Below are 26,714 nucleotides of genomic sequence, written 5' to 3'. Positions count from 1 at the left end.
GGAAGTAGTAAACTGTTATTTGCAAAATGTTACGCTGCATTTATTTTATCCTACAGAAAAAGTGTACAATGGATGACCAGTCAAGTATTGTCTTACTTTCTCTTCCTTGTTTAAAACTAAAACAAAGGACTGAAAAGTGTCGTAGTAAAATGTTATAATGAATGAAATTATTATTAGATCAAATAAAGGTGAATACTTTCCCGGTGAGGTTATTTGTGGGTAAGTGGCACCAAAGTTTGAGTAGCTGACATATGCTTTTATTAAATTTATTCAAGATAATCCTGAATCAGAAAATAATCCAAAATTGATAGTCGACTTCATCTGAGCCTAGGTTGTGCAAGACGCGCATTAAGTCAATACTTTTCTTGACCACACTTTCTTTCTACATCCGTTTGGTTTAATAGTGGCCTGATACTCAGCCGTCAACTTAGTCCGAGTACTCTGCCGGTAAGAGAGCTATAGTCCGTCCCACAGAAAACGTCTTTTTTCTAGTTCATCAAGATTAACCTCAGTGCATACATTCGAAGTTAATCTTTTATTTTTTATTTTTATTTTTTTATTTAACCATTTTTGTTTACATAACCATAGTCCATACATACATATGATAAACATTTGAATACATATATACATACATTCAACAGCAATATATAGCAACATCAAGATACAATTCTTACTACAACAGCAATGTTATATGAAAGTGAATATGGAAAAGAAAAAAAAAAAAAAAGTAAAAAATTATAAATTAAAAAAATTAAAATAAATAAATAATAATAAAATTTATTCCTTAATTAAATTATGACACACTGACCAATTTTTTTTTTTTTTTTATCATATTCACACTTGGAAAAGGCTACACTTTTTGTAATATTATAATATAGATCTAATTCTTTTTTAATCAATTCCATATTTGGAATACATGTATAACTTTTCAAGTGACTCTTAAATATACAGTGGACTTTGTCTAAACCGGACTCACTTCGTACCGTCGAAATAGTCCGGTTTACATAAAGGACCGGTTTAGACAGAGTTCATCCAGAGTTATTATATATGATTCTTGAATAATTGACAACTCGCGATCAACAATGACATTTGAACTCATGGATGATTGGGAAACACAGTCATATAAGCCAGACTTGCAATCGATTACTTCACAGACATAAAAAAAAATAAAGGGACATTCCTGAGTTTGCTGCCATTTTTAAGATGTTATTGACTAGAATATTAGTGGCTACATATTAAACATGTTTCTGGTCTTTCTAATATTTGTACTAGGTTAAATTTCATTTTATTTCCTAAAACATTATTTATTCGTACGTACGAAATTATTTGAATACAAAATCCAGATCTAACGGCCTACCGCAATAAGAGTAAACTTCACATGAGTGTGATTACAGTTTGTATTTGATCTTGCGACAGCGTCCTGATTACTTGGCAAGTGACGATCATCGTTCAACTAATTAAGCAGCCCGTTGCTCAGTCAAATCCCAATCCGGTGTAGACAGGTAATTAATGCATTAACGGTTCTTTCGTTCTTGATTTTTGATCCGGAGTCCGGAGTAGACAGAGTACGGATTTGGCAGAGATTTATACCTAAGAGATAAACAGTAGCTGGACGGGACTTTAGAAATGGACCGGTTTACGCAGAGATCCGGATTACACAGAATCCAGTTTAGACAGAGTATATATATTCTTTATTCCTCTTGTAGAGAGTTCGAACAGTACAGATTATCATACATACATAATACATAAAAGACAATGCACAATGATTAATGGATAATACATAGTACTTGATACAAAATACATAATACGTAATATATACAGTGGCATGGGAATAAACGCATGGTGAGAGAATTACATGAAAAGGGTTATTGGTTGATCAGAATCACGCTCATATAAATTCACTCGCCACCCTGCAATCTCTCTCTCTCTCTCTCTCTCTCTCTCTCTCTCTCTCTCTCTCTCTCTCTCTCTCTCTCTCTCTCTCTCTCTCTCTCTCTCTCTCTCTCTCTCTCACACACACACACACACACCGCTATAAAGATCTGCACATTTGCACAAGAACAGACAGTCATGACTGTCTACAGTATATTAGTCTTCATATTGTTAACGTAATATATTTGCGTTATTTTATAAATGAAGTGTATGACAGTTTCACTATATAACATAGATGATTCATCATCAATATTTATTGGAGGTTTGCAGGACAGGAGTTTTGTAATCGTATTCTTGATAATGACAGTTTAACTCCATTTCCCATTTTAAATTGTATGGGGTTTTTTGAAATTTTGATCCAAGCAATATATTATAATAATTTTTACTGCCTTTGCAGTTTATGTTGAGTTTAGAATTATTGTAAGGAAGAATGGGGTTTTTAAGTTTTATTTTGAATTGTTTTATTTTATGTATCTTGCAATACCGCTTGACTGCACTAAAAATACTATAGTAATGTATAAAATTAATTTTAACATTATATATTGTAATAAATTGTTCATATGTATAAAATTTACCATTGTCATTATTAAGTGATATATATACCTAACCCCTGCTTCATACCGTCTTTATAAAATACTGATTTATTATTTATTTTAATGTCATCATTATACCACATAAATTGAGACTGTATGTCATTGTTACTACTGAGTTTGTTCTTACATATTTTGAGGTATGCACACCAAGCCAATAAAGTGTCTTTCCAGAAGTTATTTTTTACTGTTGGCACAATATGTTTTTCAATATAATCTGGATCAAATTCCATTATAAGGTCAAACTTATCAATCACGTTTAGTGTTAACAATTTCCATTTCAAATTAGAACTTGTACATAATTTTTTGATCTAAGTAATCTTTTGTGCCATAATAAACATTTGGACATTGGAAACTTTAATACCTCCATCAATATTATTCACTTGTTTGACCTGGTTTTCCTTTTCATATAAATTGAAAAAGTTTCTTTTGAAATTCTAGTATTAAATTAGTAGTAGATTTGGAATGGCCAAAAATAAATTATTTAGTTTTGCCATAAATAAGGATTTTACAACCGTGTTTCTTCCTAATGGTGTTAAAGTTCTACTTGACCAAATGTTCATTAAAGACTCAATAGCTTTCACTTTATCAGTATAATTAATTTTAACTTCATTTTCTAAATCAACATCAAACTTAAATCCCAATAAATTAAACTGGTCTGTCCATTCAAGTTTCCATTCTTTACATAATTTATAAGAACTGCGGTTTTTTTATCCTATCCAAATCAATTTAGTTTTCTCCACATTCACTTTAAGACCTGAAAATCTAGATTTTTTTTTAAAAGTATTCAGAGTAGCATATAGGCTTTTCTCCAGTCCATCTAATTTTACTGTTGTATCATCTGCAAATTGAGTAAATAAATATTCAATGTTACCAAGTTTTATTCCTTTTATATTATTATTGTTTTTTAATAGTCTGGCTAATATTTCTGCACAGAGAAGGAAAATATATGGAGATACTGGATCGCCCTGCCTACACCCTCTTCCTAGGTTAAAAAAAGATTAAGCAAATCCATTTACAAGGACACTAGATTGGCTATCTCTCTGAAATTGTAAACCCATTTCTGAATCGATCTTCCAAAACCAAAAAACTTTAATACTTTGTGAATAAAATCCCGGTCTACCAAGTCAAAGGCTTTTTCGAAATCAATCAATAATAATAAGCCTGGGATATTATGTTCTTCAGTATAATTCATTGTGAATTGGTTTATTGTCTCATCATTAGTTTTATTTTTGTATTGCTCAACAGTTACATTTATAGTTTCTTTAATCAACTTTACAAATTCCTTGTCTTCAAGTAATGAATTATTAAACTTCCAAAAACCCTTTCCTCTTTCTATTGCATTAATTTTTAATGTTAATTCAATAAGTGAATGATCAGATTTAAAACTGGGATGAATATTTGTAGAAACAACTGATGATAATAAATGATGTGATATTAGAAAATAGTCTAACCGTGACTGTTTCAAGGGTGTAGTCCGTCTCCAAGTAAATCGCCTTTTCTAGTTCATCAAGATTAACCTCAGTGCATACACTCGAAGTTAATCTTGATGAACTTAGCCTTTTTTCACGCTATGGAATTTACGACATATTATTTATTTCTGATCCGATTGATTTGTACTCTGCACACAAAAATAGTATCTTTTTTGTTATTTCCAAAATATGTTTACTTTTCTCCATACGTCAAACAAAACTGCAATAATAAAAAAAGATAAAAAAATGTTTTATAAAATGATGGGACGGACTACAGATAGACATTTGAAGAGTTAAATAGTGTATAACTGTCCAAATATCCGTCTAGCTCATTTACCATCAAAGAACTCTGCTACCATCAACTCATTTTGACTCAAACCCAGTTGGATCCCACTCGGTTGACAGCAGATGTAACGGACTAAGACTAAAGCTACATATCCATTTGTGCAAATGCGGCACATATGTGGTGTGAACATGGTTGCAGATGCAGACACGTTTTGTGTGTGTAGCTATTCATACAACTGGCCTCAGTGGCTTCATGGTTAGGCCATCGGTCTACAGGCTGGTAGGTACTGGGTTCGGATCCCAGTCGAGGCATGGGATTTTTAATCCAGATACCGACTCCAAACCCTGAGTGAGTGTTCTGCAAGGCTCAATGAGTAGGTGTAAACCACTTGCACCGACCAGTGATCCATAACTGGTTCAACAAAGGCCATGGTTTGTGCTATCCCCTGCCTGTGGGAAGCGCAAATAAAAGATCCCTTGCTTCTAATCGGAAAGAGTAGCTCATGTAGTGGCGACAGCAGGTTTCCTCTCAAAATCTGTATGGTCCTTAACCATATGTCTGACACCATATAACCGTAAATAAAATGTGTTGAGTGTGTCATTAAATAAAACATTTCTTTCTTTCTTTCTTTCTATTCATACAGTTGCCAGTACAGTTTTGTATCCTCTTGTGTTTTTTCATACATGTTTTTGTAACTGCCGCTACATGATCCATTTGGAAAGACATATATCTGCAACCATATATTACGCACATTAGACACCGGACAAATGGACACAGTCTTGTTTTATTTCATTGTATGGGATTTTAGCTCCACTCGTATCTGCATATGCACAAGTAGCTCATGCAGTCAGTAGAGTGCACACCCGAGGTGATTGGGTCATAGGATCGAATCCCCCTGTGGTTGCATTCTTCTGATTGTTTTTTCCATCCCAGCCATTACCCCACAACTGAAATATCAAAGGCTGTGGTATGTTTTGTCCTGTCTGTAGGAAATGCAAATAAAAAATCCCATGCAGCATGCTTGTAATGGAAAAATGTAGAGGGTTCTCTCTAGAATGTCAAAATTATTATTAAACTTGTATTTAACTTCAGTCGGCATTCACTGTAGATTATTAGTTTCTGATTTAAAAAATATTAATAATGATTGATGGAATTTTCATTTGAGCCAGCAACATTTGCTGGAGACTGAACAGAAATCCATTTTAAAACATAATTACTACATACTGGCTCGCTTGATGATTTTAATGTGTTAAAAATTACATAACCATTTTTCTTAATGTTTCAGAGTTGTCTACCTAAATATAGAAAATCCAACTTCTGGTCATGGAATACAGCTTCAGTTTAAAGGATACGAGTATTGTATGTTTACTGTGGAATTCTTGTCTATATACTAGTATCCATGTACACAAGTCATGTACAATGTATATATATATATATGTGTGTGTGTGGTTATGATCTAATATATTGAACAAAAGATACACAGATATTTTAATATATACAGAGGCTATTTCATGGTGGGTTTTTTTCGAATATGATTTTTATGTTGAAAGTGATGTGTGAAAACCCAATTTTTTTTTATCATATTGCGAAGTGATGAGTAAAAATATGGTTTTCACACATCACAAGTTGACACAAAAATCATATTCGAAAAAATACGATGAAATGGTCTATTATATATCCTTCATAATTTTTAACAGTATTTTTCGCCTTTTGTAATATCTTTTGCTTATCCTATCAAAAACACATAATGCCATTATATATTTGTTCTGGGTGAACCGTTTGCAGAAAATGTACTTGGCCATGAAAGATGAATAAAAATACCTTTATTTAATTATTAAATTAATAATTATTTAATAATACTTAGCACTGTGAAAACATACCTGACAAAGCGATCATCAAAAACCCCCAACAAAAACAAAACATGAATTGAACTCGAAGTTAAAGTTTAACTTACACTCAATGACTGGACATAATGTCACCACTATTTAGCTTCGTACTGGATCAGTTTTAGACATTTTACCGTCATTGCATTTTAATGTTTTATTTAATTACCCAGTAACCAAATGGTGCTCAAAGCAGTCACTGTTTTGTAAATCTTCAAATGGAAAAAAAACCCAAACACCTACAAATGAAAACTTTTTAATGAAAGTAATTGTACAAGTTGTTAGTACATTGCTTTTTATAATTGCAGTAGCTTGTAACTGTTTGTTATTTAAAGAAAAAAAAATCAATGTAGTTTATCAAAATGAAATACACAATTTACATACTTATATATATTTTTCAGTTTTCTATGAATATTCCTGTGAGAAAGGTCGGAATAAAATAGAATCAACCAAGGATTATGTGGACTGCTCAGTCAGTCTTTACTCTCAAAGTGGTAATTAATTTTTTGTAATTTATTTTGTATTACTTACCTAAAGGCTATACCGTCAAGCCACCTGTGTTAAGAGATTCTCGTTTCGTAAATGTGATATCAGAACAAAGTAGAAATGTGTTGACAAATATAAGAAACATAACTGTTTGAAAGAGTTTAAAGCTACTGTACAAAGGTAAATATTGTAATTAAGTAAAATGCTTTAAGTGAAATGGGTTAATGGAATGTATTATTATGCTGAAAGAAACTGATGTTGAACTAATGCTCCCTACTTATTTTTTATAAACTGTCTAGCAGTTACATGGATTAATTTATATTTTTACTATGGCATGTGAGCCATAATGGCTTTGCCATTCTAGTTACTACAATTGACAGTTAGTCATACATATTTGTAGATGATGTTGAATGTGAATATTTGTGTATGAAAATATGTGCCGTAATCCAAAGGCAGTGTTCAGTTTAATGCAATTATTATTGGAGAGGTAGTTTGGATTTCATATATTTGATTTGTATTGTCATGTCTTGTATTGCTTCAACATTTCTAAAAAAAAATTCTTATATATTTTAAATCTGTTTTATTTATTTTGTTTTTAGATTCATTTGCAATGGGAAGTTATCTCTTTCCATTTAAAGTTAATTTGCCAAATATAATTCCAGGTGAGTAACTATAAGCATCCAATTAACAAAATGGGAAATGAATGAATATTTATTTAAACATAAACATACCAGTACAGGGGAAAGAAAGAAAGGAATGTATAATAATGTCCTGATACATTTTAATCAACAGCTATTAGGTGTCTAACATGGTAATCGGTGTCATTTTGGTTTGAAGACAAAGCAAAGTTTGTTTTGTTTAACGACACCACTAGAGCACATTGATTAATTAATCATCGGCTATTGGATGTCAAATATTGGTTAATTCTGACATGTCATCAGAGGAAACTCACTATATTTTTCCATTAGTAGCAAGGGATCTTTTATATGCACTTTCCCCACAGACAGGAAAGCACATACCACGGCCTTTGACCAGTTGTGGTGCACTGGTTGGAATGAGAAAAAAAACCAGTCAGTTGAATGGTTTGATCCTGCAGTACAAACACCTCGGGCGAGCACTCAACTGAACAAAAAAACCCACCTTCTACAAAATAGCAGCAAATGAGCTTTTATGTTTTTTCCAACTGACGGGATAACACATGCATTCCACCAGCAAAAGATACACTTGAATGACAGTCTATGAGGGGCTTTTTGGTTGTTTTTTTTACAAAATACATCTATGCCAAATACATGTACCGGTATATATATTTTTTAATGCTAAAAAATGGTTCCCCTACCCATGTGTTAACTTATAGGACAACATTCAAAATGTGGGATAATTATAATTCCAAATGTACTGTGAGTATATTTTATTAACAGAGTATTTAACAGTTCTATTTTGTTTTATATCCTTAAGCTTGTTTTTATGCACTGGGAATATATCTTATTTATAGAGTAGGCCTATTTAACAGTTCTGTTTTGTTCTATACCCTTACGATGCACTGAAAATCTAGTTTATTTATAGGATCTAACAGTTCTATTTTGTTTTGTATGCTTAAGATTGTTTTTATGCACTGAAAATCTAGTTTATTTATAGTATCTAACAGTTCTATTTTGTTTTGTATGCTTAAGATTGTTTTTATACACTGAAAATCTAGTTTATTTATAGTATCTAACAGTTCTATTTTGTTTTGTATGCTTAAAGGAAGGGACAATCAAGGCATTTGACCTGGTATGCATATTCAACGATATATAATGCACATTATTGCTTAATATCAACAAGTATAATCGTATAGTTAATTAATAAAACGGTTAAATGTGACGGCTATTATATATAACGGGCGCAGCCATTTTGTACCATCCCAATGAATACGCCCTCTGGCGAGCTGGTGGTTACGTAATACCTAATGTGTCATGTCAGGAATTAGTCTTCGAACTGAAGAAACAAAACATACCTGATTTTTGCAGGTGCATCGCAAAATTCTGTAATAATAGTCATCCCAGTAAGCCAGCAATAATTATATATTACTTATAATACAAAATAAACCACCATTGTCGAAGTGTTGAAATAACTGTATTATGGTTTGTACATAAATTAACCCACGTACTGAAATAATAATAGGAGTGTTTTCTTAGTTAATTGGTCTTTTCTTTCCGTGGCCTGTACCTGTGGTTCCTGATTGGCAGGTGTATATTTAGACGGTCCCAGACACTGTGTCTAGACACACTGAAAAGACGTGCCTCTTTTATTAAGATCACAGGGTATTATGTGTTAACCACACGAACATTCTTCTAATCGTAATCGATCAGCCGTCTTGTTTCATTACTGTAAGTAATTCTGTAAAACCCTTGATTAAGTAGACTTTCCCATCTAAAATAACAAAACTGACCAATTACATAGTCCCAAAGAAAAGAAAATTATCACTTGGGTATCGTGAGTGGTCGTTTTTGCTCGAACGTAGCATACCAATAGGCTTAATAATATGCATTTTTTTCTTTGGATTTAAAAAAAAAGAAAAATACTGTAACTCCATTTCGTTCTATTGATGCAAATTGAAATATATTTAGTTAAATAGTTTATTATACTATCACGTCATTTATGTTGCTTTACAAGTCAGGTTGATGAAAGCGAAGTGCCTTGTCGTAAATTAGAGTGTTTGTTTACACTGTGCATAGAGCAGATGGACGGAGCTGACTTCACTTCACCCCAAGCTATACCACCGGACGTCACAAAAACGAAACAAAATGGCTGCCCCCAGTTAGCATGAATAATCATGTTTTTTTATTAACTCTAAAATTACGCGTTTTTCATTTGCTGAAGTGTCAGTATGTGTTGGTGGTCCGGGTATGCATCTTTCCAACACATAAATCTCTTGTTTGAGTTTACTCTACCTTTAAGGTTGTTTTTATGCACTGAAAATCTGGTTTATTTATAGTATCTAACAGTTATATTTTGTTTTGAATGCTTAAGATTGTTTTTATGCAGTTAAAATCTAGTTTATTTATAGTATCTAACAGTTCTATTTTGTTTTGAATGCTTAAGATTGTTTTTATACACTGAAAATCTAATTTATTTATATTATCTAAACAGTTTTATTTTGTTCTGTATGCTTAAGATTGTTTTTATACACTGAAAATCTAGTTTATTTATAGTATCTAACAGTTATATTTTGTTTTGAATACTTAAGATTGTTTTTATGCAGTTAAAATCTAGTTTATTTATAGTACCTAACAGTTATATTTTGTTTTGAATGCTTAAGATTGTTTTTATGCACTGAAAATCTAGTTTATTTATATTATCTAAACAGTTTTATTTTGTTCTGTATGCTTAAGATTGTTTTTATACACTGAAAATCTAATTTATTTATATTATCTAAACAGTTTTATTTTGTTCTGTATGCTTAAGATTGTTTTTATGCAGTTAAAATCTAGTTTATTTATAGTACCTAACAGTTCTATTTTGTTTTGAATGCTTAAGATTGTTTTTATGCACTGAAAATCTAGTTTATTTATATTATCTAAACAGTTTTATTTTGTTCTGTATGCTTAAGATTGTTTTTATGCACTGAAAATCTAATTTATTTATATTATCTAAACAGTTTTATTTTGTTCTGTATGCTTAAGATTGTTTTTATGCACTGAAAATCTAATTTATTTATATTATCTAAACAGTTTTATTTTGTTCTGTATGCTTAAGTTTGTTTTTATGCACTGAAAATCTAATTTATTTATATTATCTAAACAGTTTTATTTTGTTCTGTATGCTTAAGTTTGTTTTTATACACTGAAAATCTAGTTTATTTATAGTATCTAACAGTTCTATTTGTTTACACTGTGCATAATAGAGAAGTTGGACTTGAGCTGACATCACTTCGCCCCAAGCTATACCACCAGACATCACAAAAATGAAACAAAATGGCTGCCCCCATTTAGCAGGAATAATCACGTTTTTTTATTAATTCTAAAATTACGCGTTTTTCATTTGTTTAAGTGTCAGTATGTGTTGGTGGTCCGGGTATGCATCTTTCCAACACATAAGGCTCTTGTTGGAGTTTAGTCTACCTTTAAGGTTGTTTTTATACACTGAAAATCTAGTTTATTTATAGTATCTAACAGTCCTATTTCGTTCTGTATCCTAAAGGTTGTGTTTATGCACTGAAAATCTAGTTTATTTATAGTATCTAACAGTCCTATTTTGTTTGGTATCCTTAAGGTTGTTTTTATACACTAAAAATTTAGTTTATTTATAGTATCTAACAGTTCTATTTTGTTATGTATCCTTAAGGTTGTTTTTATGCCAGAAGGAATGGCAGTGTCACGTGGGAAGGTAAAGTTGTGTACTGGTTGGAGGCTACGGTAACCGGTGCTGATATAAAGGTATGTGGCACAGTTAGAGAAATGGGTGCAAATTCTCATACATTTTAGTTAGAGAATTCCAATATGAGCTACAATTCAGCAAACTAAATCAAAATTACTTGCTAGATTCATTTTCTATCTTCGATGAACTGTTCCAAAATTATGCATCAAATTACCTCATTCAAAATTCAACAATACCACAAATGCCCTTGCCCGCTCAGTCAGGCTGCTGGTGATCTCTCACTCCTGCCAACACTGGTGATAAATAATCCCACCCACCCCAAACCCTTTTCCTGTCCTAGACGGAGGAGCCAGCTTGAGCCGACATCTGCACCCATGACAGACATGCACTAAAACAGCTGGCTCTGAATGTGCATGTTAAACCCTATGACCTGATCTGACCGGCTAGAGAAATGGGTTAAAATTCTCGTACATGTATTGAGTAGTAATAAAAAACAAGATTTTTGTTATCTATACTGTAAAAACAAATTCCAGATCCCTGACACTGCCATATTTGTTTCTGGGGTAATAATAATAAAAAAAATTAACATTATACAATAAAGAATTTATTTTATTTATTATTGATAAAATAAAATAATATCCCACCACCACCACCCCCCAAAACCCCCCACAAAAAACAACAACAAAATCCCCAACAAAAACCCAGCAACTACAGTAAAACACTTCAGTACTGTTTAACCAGTTGGGTTAAATTGTTTGACATAAATTATCTGTCTTTTGACAGTCTCAAGTGCCAAATTGTCCTTTGTTTACCAGTGTGCAATAAAACTGTCTGATGATTGACCTTGGTGATGAGTCACATATGATACCCAGGATACTTGTAGTACTTTAATAAACAATGTTGTATATTAATCAGCAGGAAATTTGGCGGATGCATTATAGAGTAGATGTAGAGCAGATAAGAGCAGATGTTTGCTTATTGTGAAAATGATTTACTTCAAGCTCTGTGGATTTGTTTTTTTTATCAAATTTAGATTGACACACCAAAACATTAAGGGTTTTTTTTTAACAATGTTTGTCAAAAACAGAAAAAGTAGATTTTATACATGAAATGTTAATTATTAAATGTTTTTTGGTGTTTGTTTTATTTTATCCATTTCCTTTCTCCTTTAAATTCCATCTTATTATTTTTTTCTCAATTTGGCAGCTCTTCCTATCTTAAAACTTCTTTTGCTGCCCACCTCCACATACCACTCCTTGTCCAATCATGACAGGTGCTCGCCTCCTGTGGCCATCAATGCCATACACCTGCCACTTCCCATCAGCTTTGTCTGTGGGCTTAGTCTGACCACTTCAGAGACTTCTGGCACTTACTAAGAGGCACTTACAACCATCATCTAGACTCCCCCTACCACTGGCTGTCATTAGTTAGTGCCATGGGTCAGACCAGCTTTTATTAGTGGCAGAAGACGAAAATGCCAGGACTGGCTGTCATTAGTTAGTGCCATGGGTCAGACCAGCTTTTATTAGTGGCAGAAGACGAGAATGCCAGGTGGGTTCAGGGAGGTGCACAGAGATAGCACCCATGACTGAGAATATATAATATATATATATATACACACACACGAAAAAAGTTCCTCAGTGATAGTTATATTTTTAAATAAGTCGAAACTTTTTGTTCACCATGCATTTATTATTTATCTGTTAAAAAGTACATAGGTCCAGTCTGGTCTTCTGAACCTAAAGTGTGGTCTATACCATGCTTGTAACAGGACAAAATATTGCTGAACAGTCGTGGTCGTAAATTTTGATCATGTAACGGGTTGCATGCATTTCTTCCACTAATTGGCCTGAACACAGGGATGTTTAGGGATGTCACTTGTCATTTTCAAATGATTCCGTAGGTGTTTTAGTCTGATATAGACTTTTTGCAAGCATGAGATCACACTAAGCACAGCTTCTAGATTATGGTAGCTCCACTCCCATGGCTAGTGATATTGAATGTTGGGTTAGTAAATAACTACTATTGCCATGCTTAGTGATATGTTTTTTGGTCAAATGTTGCAGTTAAGTCAATTTTAGGCGACATACATGTATCTGATTATTATTATTATTATTTAGTAAAATTTTATTGACTTAAAGTAAAGTAGGCTAATGAATTTTTATTCATAGCTAGTAATTGTTTTAAATCACTGATCCTGATGGCTAGTGGATTTTTTTAAAATTCTAGAAGCTCTGCTTAGGCTCCCTAAATACAGAAAATCTTTAGCACTCCTAATTTGGTAACATCTCCACAGACACTATAGCGTTCTGATGAACACTAATAAACACCACATCTAGCAATAATGTTTTGTGTCATTTCAACTTCAAGCATTGCTCGAAGATGTTTATTTTCTGAGAGGCGTGAAATGACATTGTTGACAATCAGAAAAAAAAATCTGAGTGACAAGTAGCCATAGAATCGTTTTGGGGTCCAATGATAAGAAAAATGACGTCAAACAGGAGCATGTAAACCTTTGCAACAAAATTTTTTATTTCTTTCAAAATAACATTTTTTATATTTGCTTTAAATTTAAGAAGTGGAGATTTTGTAGTAAAATAAAATAGTTTGTATCTTTGTGAATATATTGACAAAATTTGTGACTGGCTCCAAATGTTCTTCTGATTTCTATAATGTTCTTTTGGTATCTCCTTTTTGTTTTGCAGTCATTCCAAGACATAGTTATTTACCAATGCACTGAGGATATGGTAGCAAACGAAAAGCTGACCACAGCCCAGAATGTGACACATACGATGAAGACACTTCTGTCAAAAAAGAATATTGACTTTACAGTCAGGTAGGCATTTTTGTTATGTCCCTTATCTGAAGCTAAAAACAGATATATACATATTAACTATTGATAATTAATTAACAAAATATTATACTGTATGACAGAGGTATTGGAAGATTAAGCATAAATTAATATATTCAGTACTAGAATGAGTAAATGCATGGTAAAATCATACATTTCATCTTTTAATTTTTATATATATATATATATTTTTTATTTTTTTATTTTATTAAACTGTGTTTCTGCCTTTAACTTTGTTTACTAGTGCAGAACACAAATATCTACAGTTTTAATAAATTCATGTGGTTTGCTATAAATAGCAGGGAACATTTTGTTAAGTATTTGCTGTTCTGGACGGAGGAGCCGCCTGAGGCCAACACTTGTGCCCAGGACAGGTGTGTGCTACAACAGCTTGCTCAGAATGTGCACATTAAACACTTTGGTCTTGGTCTTGTTATCAGGCAAGTGCTTTACAACTGAGCTACATACCCCCAACATAAATGAAAGAATGGTGTATTGAAGCAAAACTATCAATTAGAATGTATAAATGAATGAATGTTTAACAACAGTAGACGGGCTAGCTCTGGCACTCTCCAAATTCACCAATTGCGCATTTTGAAAACAACTGGTGAAATTTATTTTAATTTGGCGAAAACATTTCAAGTATTAATTGATATTATGTTACAAACTAACTGGGTATTGGAAGTTTAACAGATAATTTGGCGAAATTTTCTACTGATCTAGAGCTAGCCCAGGTACACCCTAGCACAAAAATACACATCGGCAAGTGGGTGTCAAACAAAGGTAAGTATATGAATATGAATATGATAAACTTGGATAATCTGTTCTAAATGGTTAAATATTGAAGCTGCAGTCTAGATTATACTTTTATTATGTAATCATTTAGAACAGATAATCCATGTTACTTTTATTATGTAATCATTTAGAACAGATAATCCATGTTCATTTTTTCATAATTTTCTAGTGGGCGGGACATAGCCCAGTGGTAAAGCATTCACTTGATGCACGGTTGATCTGGGATCGATCCCCGTCGGTGGGCCCATTGGGCTATTTCTCATCACAGCCAGTACACCACGACTGGTAAATCAAAGGCTGTGGTATGTGCTATCCTGTCTATGAGATGGTGCATATAAAAGATCCCTTGCTACTAATGGAAAAATGTAGCGGGTTTCCTCTCTAAGACTAAGTCAAAATTACCAAATGTTTGACATCCAATAGCCAATGATTAATATATCAATGTGCTTTAGGTGGTGTCAAAACAAACTTTTTATTATGTAATAATTTAGAATAGATCATCTACGATAATTTTCTCATCATTTTCTTTGACCATGGTCAGTAACTTATGTCACATAGAAAATTTATTATTCGCCATTTTAATGCTCATAAGTGAGATGCTATTTCACCAACTTGTGTGGCATAATATTTAAAAAAACATGGCATCAGATTTGTATGCTGTATGAAGGTAGTTGACGATAATTGTTGATAACAATAACATACAAATTTATTTAAACTGGTGTTATTTTTGTAATATTGTCAGTATCTCATTTTTAGAGCTTTTGAGAGACATGTGGAACAAAACTTATTTTTTATACAAATATAAATGAATTCTTAAAAAAAAATTCTTGTTCAAATAATCTTTAAAGAATTCATTTCTGTTTGAATAATAATAGGTGATTTTTTCTCAATTTTTCTGAAAAGCTATAAAATTTGAGAAAAAAAAGAATTAAGTAATTACATGTATGCTAAGAGATGAATTATAACTTCAAGAATACAGTTTAACTGTAATATTAAATTAATTATTTATATTTTAAATTTATAGGACTAAAAAAATTCCATATGTTAATACCTATAAAATATACTACCCTGGTACTTGATAATTTACATGTGTATTTGATTCCTCTGTCACAATTATAACAGCCCAGTTTTGGTGGGGGTTTTTTATTTTTATTTTGTGACATATTTATATCATGTTTTCTTTCAGATTGATGGACCAGGTGCAGTATGTAGGGGAGTCTGCCAGATTGCGAATGATTATCACAAATGATACCAATGTTAAAGTGTCAAAATTTCAAATAAAGGTATTTACCATGAATTTAACGAATTGGCAAATTATAACTGTGTTTTACGGTAAAATGTTCATTATGGATTAATTACATTGCTTACGAAGATGTTTAACATAATTTTCTCTTTTGAATTATGAGTCTCCCCTGTTATGAAATACAATAAACTCCATGGTAAATAGTTTTCATTTTTGTAATCATTCTCATGGTGGGTATGAGAAATGTTCATTTTAAACAATTTACATTCATTTAGTGATATTTAATGTTGAGAAGTGAATTGAATTTCATCATCAATCGCTAGTTATAACTGGTTTTCCCCAACAGTTCAGCTTTTGATTAAACAATCGGTTAAACTATTCACTAGTAATATTTCTTTTATTATTTAAAAAACCCAGAATGTTTTTCTTACATTAGAAATGGGCAGGATCTAGCTTAGTTGGTAAAAAAAAAGAGTTTGTTTTGTTTAACGACACAACTAGAGCACATTCATTAATTAATCATCGACTATTGGATGTCAAATATTTGGTAATTCTGACATTTTTCCATTAGTAGCAAGGGATCTTTTATATGCTCCATCCCACAGACAGGATAGCACATACCATGGCCATTAATATACTGAGATCGAGAAATAGTCCAATGGGCCCACCTATGAGGATCGATCCTAGACCGACCACACATCAGGTGGACGCTTTACCACTGGGCTACTTAGTTGGTAGAATGCTTGCCTGGTGTGCTTGAGTCGAAGGATCAAATCCCTTCGGTTGGCCAATTCTCTAATTGGGTCATCTCCAGTCCTAACTAGTGCCCCACAACTGGTATATATCAAAGGTCATGGTATGAGCTGTTCTGCCTAGTAATTAAAGTGCATATAAGATATCCCTTGCTATTAATAGAAAAAAATAGTGTGTTTCCTTTAAGAGTAAATGTCAGAATCACTAAATGTTTGACATTCAATAGCCAATTGGTTTTTCTCATTCCAACCCGTGCACCACAACTGGTCAAAGGCCGTGGTATCTGCTTTCCTATCTTTGGGAAAGTGCATATAAAAAAATCACTTGCTGCATTAGGAAAAACGTAGCGGGTTTCTTCTAATGACTACGTGTCAGAATTACCACATGTTTTACATTCAATAGCCAATGATTAATTAATCGATGTGCTCCAGTGGTGTCGTTAAACAAACCAAACTTTAACATTCAATAGCCAATGATTAATAAATCGATGTGCTCTGTTGACGTCAAACTTTAATTTTATATTAGAAACAGGACTGGTGAACATGCCACACTATATGAACACTCATCCCAAATATATTAACTTTTTTCTCTTTTTAAAGCTATTCAGGGATCTCAACTTCACGTCAAAAAGTGAACTATCTGCTGACAAGCTTACATCCAATATGTCCAGTCTTGCAAGGAAAACATACATCAGAGCGGAAGACGGCCCGTTTGTTGTGTGGAAAATAGTAGGCAACAACACTGATTCTGATAGCGTGGATCTAGTCAGGTTAAAGCCTTTGTAAAACATTTTATTCTTATTTATTTATTATTTCTGACATCCAGTAGCCAATGAATAATAAATCAATGTGCTTTAGTGGTGTCTTTAAACAAAACGAGAAAGATTTTTTTATTTTTTATTTAACACATTTGAAATTATCATTATATTGTAAACAAACTTTATTTTTTTTTATTTATCATAAAGCAAAATTGTTATTTGCCAAAATTTTAAGTTAATTAAAGTGAAATTTGAAATATATATTTCATTATTAATTCGCCAAAAACATCATTCAAAAACCATTATAGATCAATTGCAATTTTGTGTAGTTATTTAAATGAAATGTGAATTTGGCTTCTGATTTTCTAACCAAATTTGCCATTGCTAACAATTATTTAGGTCCAGCTTAAAATCTGAATATTCTGTTTTTAAGCATTCCCTTCCAGTCCCACCTCCCCAAAAATCATACCAACATTTACCAAAGAATCTAAAGTTATAACACTTGAAGTACATGTATTCTGCAACTCATCAAACAGCTGAAAATGTCAATCATACATTTCTAAATTATCCAAATAAAAATATAACAATGTGTTATGAATTCCTATTAATTGAGATGCACACATGACTTGCAGTGGTTCATTGAGATCGCCCTCAATAGACTTAGGTCCCCCCCTCCCCCATCCCAAACTGTCCACCACAACTAGTAGCAGTAACCTACAGGGGGGGTATTTCGAATCTAGGGATTCTCTCTGTCTGTCTGTCTGTCTTTGTTGCTCACTGTCTCTGTCTCTCACTCTGTCTCTCTATTGACCAGTGTCACAAAATAACTATATTAGACACCAAATAGCTGTAGTTTTGTATGTGTAAATATTACAAATACCGGAACAAAACATTTTTCTTTGGCTACAGAATATTGAACAATTTAAATATTTTCTAAAATTTTATGTTTTCAAAACGGGTGGGTTTTTTTTTTGCTAAATGTTTTTTTATTTTTCAGAATTTTGGATAACATACTGATTCCTCTGAAGGAAAAATCAGTTCCTATCCCTCCATCAGTCAAAGGGCATCATATTGAGGTATGGTATATCCTTACTAATAATGAAATACATTTGTGGTCAATAACTCTGTCTTTTTATTCACAGGTGAAAATTACCTTGCGGGAAAGGTGGGATGGGATTCCCTAGAACGGCACTTGGAGGTCACATTTTAAATATCAGTATAGTTAAACTTCATTATCTCAATGCTGAAGGGACATAACCAAAGAGCTTGAGATAATGGTGGATTGAGTTTTTGATGTCATTGGACCATTTCTCAACCTCCAAATATTCTGGGCTATTTTTTAAATAAATAGTTTATTGCCCCAGAAATATGTTATGATAATTTCAGGTTTGGGCCCTGAATTCACTACCTTACGACGTACATAGTAAACAATATACTAATATATATATATAAAGAAGCAGTGATAAAAAAAAAAAAAAAAAAAAAAAAAAAAAAAAAATAAAAATCCTGGGCTAGTGAGATGACAAAGATCAAAATAATGATTGGTTGTATACATATTTACCGCATAATAGTGTGTTGACAAATCTGGGCATGTTCGGTTGAATTAAAGTACTCAACAACTCAAAATAATGATTGGTTGTATACATATTTACCGCATAATAGTGTGTTGACAAATCTGGGCATGTTCGGTTGAATTAAAGTACTCAACAACTCAAAATAATGATTGGTTGTATACATATTTACCGCATAATAGTGTGTTGACAAATCTGGGCATGTTCGGTTGAATTAAAGTACTCAACAACTCAAAACATATTTTTTGTAATCAGACACATAAAAATTTACAGACTTGTTTTTGTTTCTCCACCATAATTTTCCTCTTTTTAAAAAATTTGGTGGTCAATTTAATAAAACATAATCATGCCCTCTAAGAATCTGTTGACTGACTTTCTACTGCATTAATAACACACAAGAGAAGGCATTTTTAAGTGAACAAGCTTCGTCCTAGTACATCTGTGTATATTGCATTAATAACCAGACTTAAACTTATATAGAGGATATTTCATGTATTTTGTCAAATATGATTTATATCTCATCCGAGTGAAGTTTGCAGTCAAATTTCACAAGCACGACAAGTGTGATATGATTGCAAACTTCACGAGATGAGATATAATTTATATTTGACAAAAAACATGAAATATTCTATTTATTATATAACTTTTGGCAATTTACCTTTATTTTTAAAATGCCAGTAACAAAATAGTTTAGGCTTTCTTACATTGAAGATATCACTTTCTACAGTGATGATAACACGTTTTAGAGTGAAATAGTGAAATTTTCACTCTAAAATGTGTTATCAACACTGAGTGACTGATGGTACTTTTATTTCAGATATTTTAAGATATTTCACTAAATGTTATATAATAATTCCATTTATTTGTTCTAGTGTCAGTATGGGTTGGAGATACTTATAACATTAAGTAATGGTGAGACGGTTACGATCAACCACCCAGTTCCGTGTATTCTGCCTCCAAAGAACAAACAGGTAACAACATGAGTCTTACACAAGTTTGTTTTGTTTAACAACACCACTAGAGCACATTGATGTATTAAACATTAGCCATTGGATGTCAAACATTTCTCTTACAGGAAAGCTGTTGCATGTTTCCATTAGCAGCAAGAGGTATTTTAATATGCAATTTTCCACATACAGAATAACACATACAACAGACTTTGAGTCTTACACAAAATGGTCTTTAAAGGCGCAGACCCTAGTTTCAGCCCGTGCAAATGGACGCTTAAGTTTAGTTAATCTACAAACCTGTAACACCTTTGAATAAAGTTATAACTCAGTGGAAGAAGAGTCTGTGGCATTAAAACGGAGAAATATCCTTAAAAATAAACTAGAACTCGAATAAATAACAGCTACTTCTCAGATGCACGTGCATTTTTAAAAATATGAAAAATGCATTTTGTGGTATTAGAAACACCAGGATGACCAGAAACATTTCGGTGCTACGGAAATGGATAATCTAAACAATAAAATATAAGTAATGTTTGATTTCAGTGATCATAAACGGCTCTAATAGTGAAAAATATTCCTTAGTGTTTAAAAACTAGGATCTGGCCCTTTAACATGGCAATATGGATACAATGGCTTCAAATTAATCCAGCTACAGCAAAACACACAAAGAATAGTTGTTTTTATAAAATACGCTGTTTTAAGTGAAATATTTCATATCAGACGCAACATTTTACAAAAGATATAATCATCTTCTTTTTTTTACAGTATTTAAAATGTTATAACTTAATATATCTTTGTTGTTCTTTGTTGTTAGTAGTTAAAGTGACAGAGCCTTGTTTTTAAACACTACTAAGGCATATTTTTCACTATTAGAGCCATTTTTGATAACTGAAATCATATTTACTTAGATTTTATTGTTTAGATTATGCATTCCATTTCCATACATCCGAAATATTTATGGTCATCCAGATATTTTTAATACCACAAAATGCATTTCATATTTTTAAAAACACATATGCATCTGAAAAGTAATTTATTTCACTGTCAAAACTCACACACTCTTGTTTTAACCGTATCCAAATGTGTTGCAGGTTTGTAGATTAACTTAGTGTCCATTTTCAATGGCTGAAACTAGGGTGTGTGCCTTTTAGGGATTTCCCCATACATAATGGAACTATTATAGAACTATTTACAATATTTTACCATTTCAGTGGGAAAGCTGGGAAGTGCCTACATGGGTATACACTGGTGAGGTTGTCATTTCCAGCAGCCGATTCAGTGCTACGTCCAGTGAACTCAGTAAGTAGGACCAGTACGATCCTGTTGACAGAGAATATAAACCCAATACGACTTAAATTTTGATACACATCCTGGGCTCGCCTAAAATAAAACTTGCCGGTATATCCTGGAGACCGATTGGACAATCCAGAGTAACTCTCATCTCACAATCTACATGTACATTTTGAAAATAAAGCAAAAATATGTAGCTGATTCAACATTGCTCAGCAACATCTGTGATTCTGTCTTAAGATCTACGTATCGTTTTAATTCAACTAACACCCCAGCACATTTTTAACCAGTGCAGTTTGGTAATGTACAACTCAGTTTCTCAATAGCCCCACTGGGGGTGGGGGGAATGGGTTTACCACCAATTTATTTTTCTGATGATGATATGGATAAATAATTTTTTAATTATCCAAACATTATCGTTAAGACATAAGGCCATCATTCCCCGTGTCATTACTTTTTGTAGCAGCTACACATAGCCCGGTTTAGGAAATAGGTTTTCCATAAAAATAATGTAAAATACCGAAATACCTTTTCAAATCATTCTTTGGTGATTACAAGTACATGGAGATTAACTCTTGTAATATTTACTAAGGAAAGGAAAGGAAATGTTTTATTTAACGAGGCACTCAACACATTTTATTTACGGTTATATGGCGTCAGACATATGGTTAAGGACCACACAGATATTGAGAGAGGAAACTCGGTGTCGCCACTTCATGGGTTACTCTTTTCGATTAGCAGCAAGGGATCTTTTATATACACTATCCCACACAAGATAACGCATACCATGGCCTTTGATACACCAGTTGTGGAGCACTGGCTGGAACGAGAAATAGCCCAATGGGTCCACAGACGGGGATTGATACCAGACCGACCGCACATCAAGTGAACGCTTTACCACTGTAATATTTACCAATGCACCACAATCTGTGAAAAAACAAGTGCAAGTTGAACTGAAAAAAATAATAAGATAATAATTATGATCATTTATGTTAAAATGATTTACATTATTCACAATGAGTATGCACAACGTTTAAATATTTTACATTTATAACTAAATGTGTACAAACAGTTCTGTCTTGTGGTATGTGGGCATTAGTTTTTGCATTGCTAGAATTTAAATATTAAAGCATTGTAATTCAAAACTTATTAAATTTTGTTATTCTATTTTTAGGTGGACGTGGATTTGCCACACTTCCTGGATTTCAAGCTCTGTGATATTAATGGATTTGATCTTAAAGTTTGAAGCTGAACGTACAAACTACTATAATGTGATTGTTACAAACAAAAAGTTCAAACTCTACACATTACTTGGAAAAATATATTAACTATGATGAAGATGGAGTAAACAGTTAATACAGTCACCTATAATGGTACGAAAGAACATAGCGTGACTCAAACTTTGACAACTTGCTCATTAATTAATACATTGATTAATATAAGAATCCCTATGACTTACTTTCAGTGATCAATACAGTCTGTATAAATTATGAAATTGGTATATATGTTAAAATATTAATATAAAATTAAGTACAATGTAGTACAAAATTAGCATTTTCTGCAGAATATAATTTATTGAATTACTTATTGTGTATCTAACAGTTCTAACCAGTCCAGTTGTAGTTTTTGTAAATTTTAATAGACCCATAAACATAATAAAAGAGCCCAGGGTTGGGAAGCAGTGAAATCTGTACGTCTTGAAATCAGTGTACATCAGATGATTGAAACCAGTTAAAGCCCACTATTCAAGAGTGGATATTTTATCTAGTATGAATAAACCCTCCATATTATAATAGTGCAATAAAACATTTGTATTATGTATTATATTAACATGTATATCTTTTCTGGATAAGTCTTGATTTGGATATATATCAGGTCTTGAAATATGAGGCAAGTGATCGCTTGTCGATACTAGACTGAAAGAAATTTCAGAATTATTTTTTAAAAAGGAATAATAATAATCGTTTTAACAGTTTTGGGAGAATTCATTGCCATAGCTACCATATATAGCAAATCGATTTAAAAAATGTCAGACTTTGGCTGGCATGTCATAATTTATAATCCTTGTCGTGTTCATAGTACATACATTAAATTCATCTTCTTTAGCTCACATAAAGATCACATGGTCCTTAGATATATCATGGGCATAGCCTAAAATTCAGTTTTAGGTAACCAAATGGTGGTTTTTGAGGTGAATAAAACATTATCCTCAGCCAAAATCAGATGATACATAGAGATTATTACATGAGCTTGTGTGTCGTACTAATTTTACGAAACGAGTGTCAGGATTCTTGTATTGCCTGAGCGATAGCGAGGGTAATACATGAATGCTGACACAAGTTTCGTAAACTCGGTACGATTCACACGCGAGTGTAATAATTTCTTTATTATCCACATTATCCAAAATATTTTTATGAATAACAAGCTAAGACCATGTTAAAAACATTTGAAACGTAGCTAAAAAGAGACAGCAAAATATAATTTTCCGAAATGTCATTTTTTTAATATAAGCATTTACACTGGAGAAGCTGCGTTAAGTTATGATGTCGCTTCCCAAAATGATATCATTTGATGTGCACGTGAAATTATTATGTCACAAATGGGTCATATTGGTCATATTTCCCTGAATATCTTGGACTATGTGGATAATAAATTTTTCTATCACCATAAGCTGCCTTATTTTAAGTCCTGAAACACAGCTATTTTGTAATTTGAATTTTCTCCATAATATTTTAACCTATTTATTTTATATTTATAAATCAGAAACGCTTTATTATCAATGTTCTGTTTTCAGTACTGTTGATGCTAAAGCTCTTTAGATGCTTTTTTTCATGACTTGAATTCATTTGGTGATTGGGTTAAACCTTCACACATTATTACCTGATAACAGTACAGTATGAATGAGAGGTAATATGAATTAGTTTAGAATTTGTTTTTGTCCTTCTTGGTTAGAATTACAAATGCTGTATTCTTGGTATCTAACAGTCTATATACCAGGGTATGCACTGACTGGACCAATCGGGCCAATCAAAGCAACACTTTGACTTGCCTGGACAACTTTTGAATGGCCCGCAACAGAATTTTGTTAAAAAAAGAACTTACTTAAATTGCACTTTATGAACATGTTATCATATATCATACAAACAATAAGAACACAAGAGAAGGAAACGGAACTTGTTTTAGTTTTATTACAAACTGTTGTAATTAAATTATAATTATTATGTTGTCACGGGACTCACACAATCAAACATCTGGAATGTTTAACCAAGGCTCCGCCTTAGAATGAATACGGTGCTTTTATGGCTGTATGACGAGGAATTAAAAAAATACTAAGCTGACAACAATCTATGTTGACATTGTTCGCAATGACGATTTGGTGTTTGGTATAGTAGACTCCGTATATTCCATAAGAAACGAAAACGTTCCAACGCAATGTGACTTTGGAAAACCTCAGGCTTATAAATAAAAAAATTCTGCGCAACATAGCTTAGGGGAATGTGACAAATTGTTTCCATTGTAACTAAATGGAAAGTAAAGACGGATATGGCTGAGGTGTTCCGACTGAACCTACGAATACATTTACGTGGTCAAGGTTTTCCGAATGCATAATCAAAACCTGCCAAGGCATTCCGAATGGTTTTAGACTGTTCGATAGACTGGGAAAGTGGTCGCTATTATGTCTTATATGGGTTTGGTTGCGCAGATACTAATAGGAAACCAGTTGAAAACAATAAATAAAAAATACATTTCTGACCTCTTCCAAACATTAGTTATTTGCATTTTGATACATAATACAATATGCGGAAATTTTCTGTCACCAGGCGGGCGACATGTGATAAGGTTTTGACTTGACCGATGCTATTTCGACTCGCCATGGGCGATTGGGCGACCGTAAAGTGCACACCCTGATATACATGTATGTAGTTTTTTGAATCTCCACATCTAACAAAGAGTTATTTCTTTAAAGTGTTAAAGTGTCTAGTAGATCTGCTGAGTTTTTATCAGCTTGCATGCACTTTGTCATAGCTTTTATCACCAGGCCAGTATTATAGTTGAACGAGTCAAATAAATAAAATCATATTACGCATACATTTTTTGCATCGTTACAATACATTTTTCTTACATTGCTTACAAATGTGTGTTAATTAATTTATTTTTTCCATTTGTTCAATCCATGGACTTTGAATTTATGCACTCCACCTATAATTGTAACGCCTAAACTAATTTAATGCTTAAAAAACTGAAATATAGTGATGATCTATTTCTGCAGGCTCATAAAAAAAAAATATGTGAATGGGGTACGTGTGTAGGGCACAAGTACATATTTGTTTATACAACTGTGTGTGGTTTTTTAGCCTCAAATGAGGGTGCACAGCCTGGTCAGGTATGGTATACAACTCATCCACATATTCTTCTGTGTTTACTTTCTAAACTAAAATCTGTAAGCTTTTGAACAAACAATTGTGTAGATGTATTTTATTACTTCTGTGTAGTATAGATGTAAAACGTTTTGAGCCAACAATTCATTTTATGGTTATTTTGTATATAATGGATTGATAAAAATAATAATTACAAGAAAGTGTTTCAAACCACTGATCGACGTGTATCTGACTATCATATTAATTAATCTGCATTGTCACAAAGTCTGCTAAATAGTTCAGGTCAGTCCAGTTCCACTGGATGCATGAAAAGCATTTGTTTTTCTTCTATTTATTTTCACATTAATTTTTATACTCTAAACCTTTCCACAATAGATATTTACATGTGGATTTTATGAACTGTAATTTTGCTAACATGATAAAAGCAGTTTTATATAAATATGCTTTATTTATTATGTAAATAAGGATATACATAGTTTTCAATTGATGGAATTAATAAAAGGTTTATTCTTAAAGATTTAAAGATTTGTTTATACCTCACATGAATGGGTGATATTCTGGTTTAACAAGGATTGTCAAATAGTATGTCTTAGGCCCAAAACACGCTGAATCAGAGTCTGGAACTGATGAGAGTTGCACAGATGTCATGTCTGGTGAATTTTGATATCTTATACAGTAAAACCTCTCAAAACTGGACCCTCTGTAAACCAGAATTCCCTCAAAACCAGACATTTTTCACAGTCCCTTTTTAAAAATCGGTACAGAACTTAACCTCTCTAAACCGGATACCTCTTAAAACTGGACATTTTAGTTGGTCCCAAGGGTGTCCGGTTTAGAGGGGTTTCACTGTATCTGTTACATGCCATCGATATAATTGACTATGTTCATATCTTTGGATACATTTTCTTCTATAAACATCAACAATAATTAAGAGAATTCCACACTGCTTAATATATATCTTTCCTGTTGTTTATTTAGAAAAATGAAAAAATAAGGCTCAAACTGCCAATCTGGTAGTTTGAAAATAAAGAGTGCATGTATTACGACACCTGTTGCTAAATTAAGGTAGGCTGAAGACCACTCTCTTGAAATGATGTAGGTAAATAATCGCATGAAGTTT

General features: G+C 32.5%; 1 protein-coding gene across 1 annotated transcript; it reads left to right on the top strand.

Moving 5' to 3' along the window:
- The first annotated feature begins 12 nt into the window (after positions 1-12).
- On the top strand, positions 13-23,564 carry LOC121379930. The gene is made up of 12 exons (XM_041508619.1): positions 13-219; positions 5,566-5,639; positions 6,565-6,657; positions 7,249-7,311; positions 10,973-11,064; positions 13,711-13,841; positions 15,838-15,934; positions 17,247-17,416; positions 18,402-18,480; positions 19,848-19,946; positions 21,137-21,224; positions 22,390-23,564. The coding sequence occupies exons 1-12, from the start codon at positions 158-160 to the stop codon at positions 22,431-22,433; spliced, it is 1,092 nt and encodes a 363-aa protein (XP_041364553.1). The 5' UTR covers positions 13-157; the 3' UTR covers positions 22,434-23,564.
- Positions 23,565-26,714: the final 3,150 nt, after the last annotated feature.

The sequence above is a fragment of the Gigantopelta aegis genome, chromosome 8 (assembly GCF_016097555.1).
Source record: "Gigantopelta aegis isolate Gae_Host chromosome 8, Gae_host_genome, whole genome shotgun sequence".
Lineage (NCBI taxonomy): Eukaryota > Metazoa > Mollusca > Gastropoda > Neomphalida > Peltospiridae > Gigantopelta > Gigantopelta aegis.
This window is presented reverse-complemented; position numbering and strand designations above follow the sequence as displayed.

Excerpts from the sequence above, each read along its gene's own strand:
- LOC121379930 (XM_041508619.1), top strand. The coding sequence starts at position 158 with ATGAATGAAATTATTATTAGATCAAATAAAGGTGAATACTTTCCCGGT. Across the intron at positions 13,842-15,837 it reads AATATTGACTTTACAGTCAG|ATTGATGGACCAGGTGCAGT; the intron begins GTAGGCATTTTT and ends GTTTTCTTTCAG. Across the intron at positions 21,225-22,389 it reads TGCTACGTCCAGTGAACTCA|GTGGACGTGGATTTGCCACA; the intron begins GTAAGTAGGACC and ends TTCTATTTTTAG.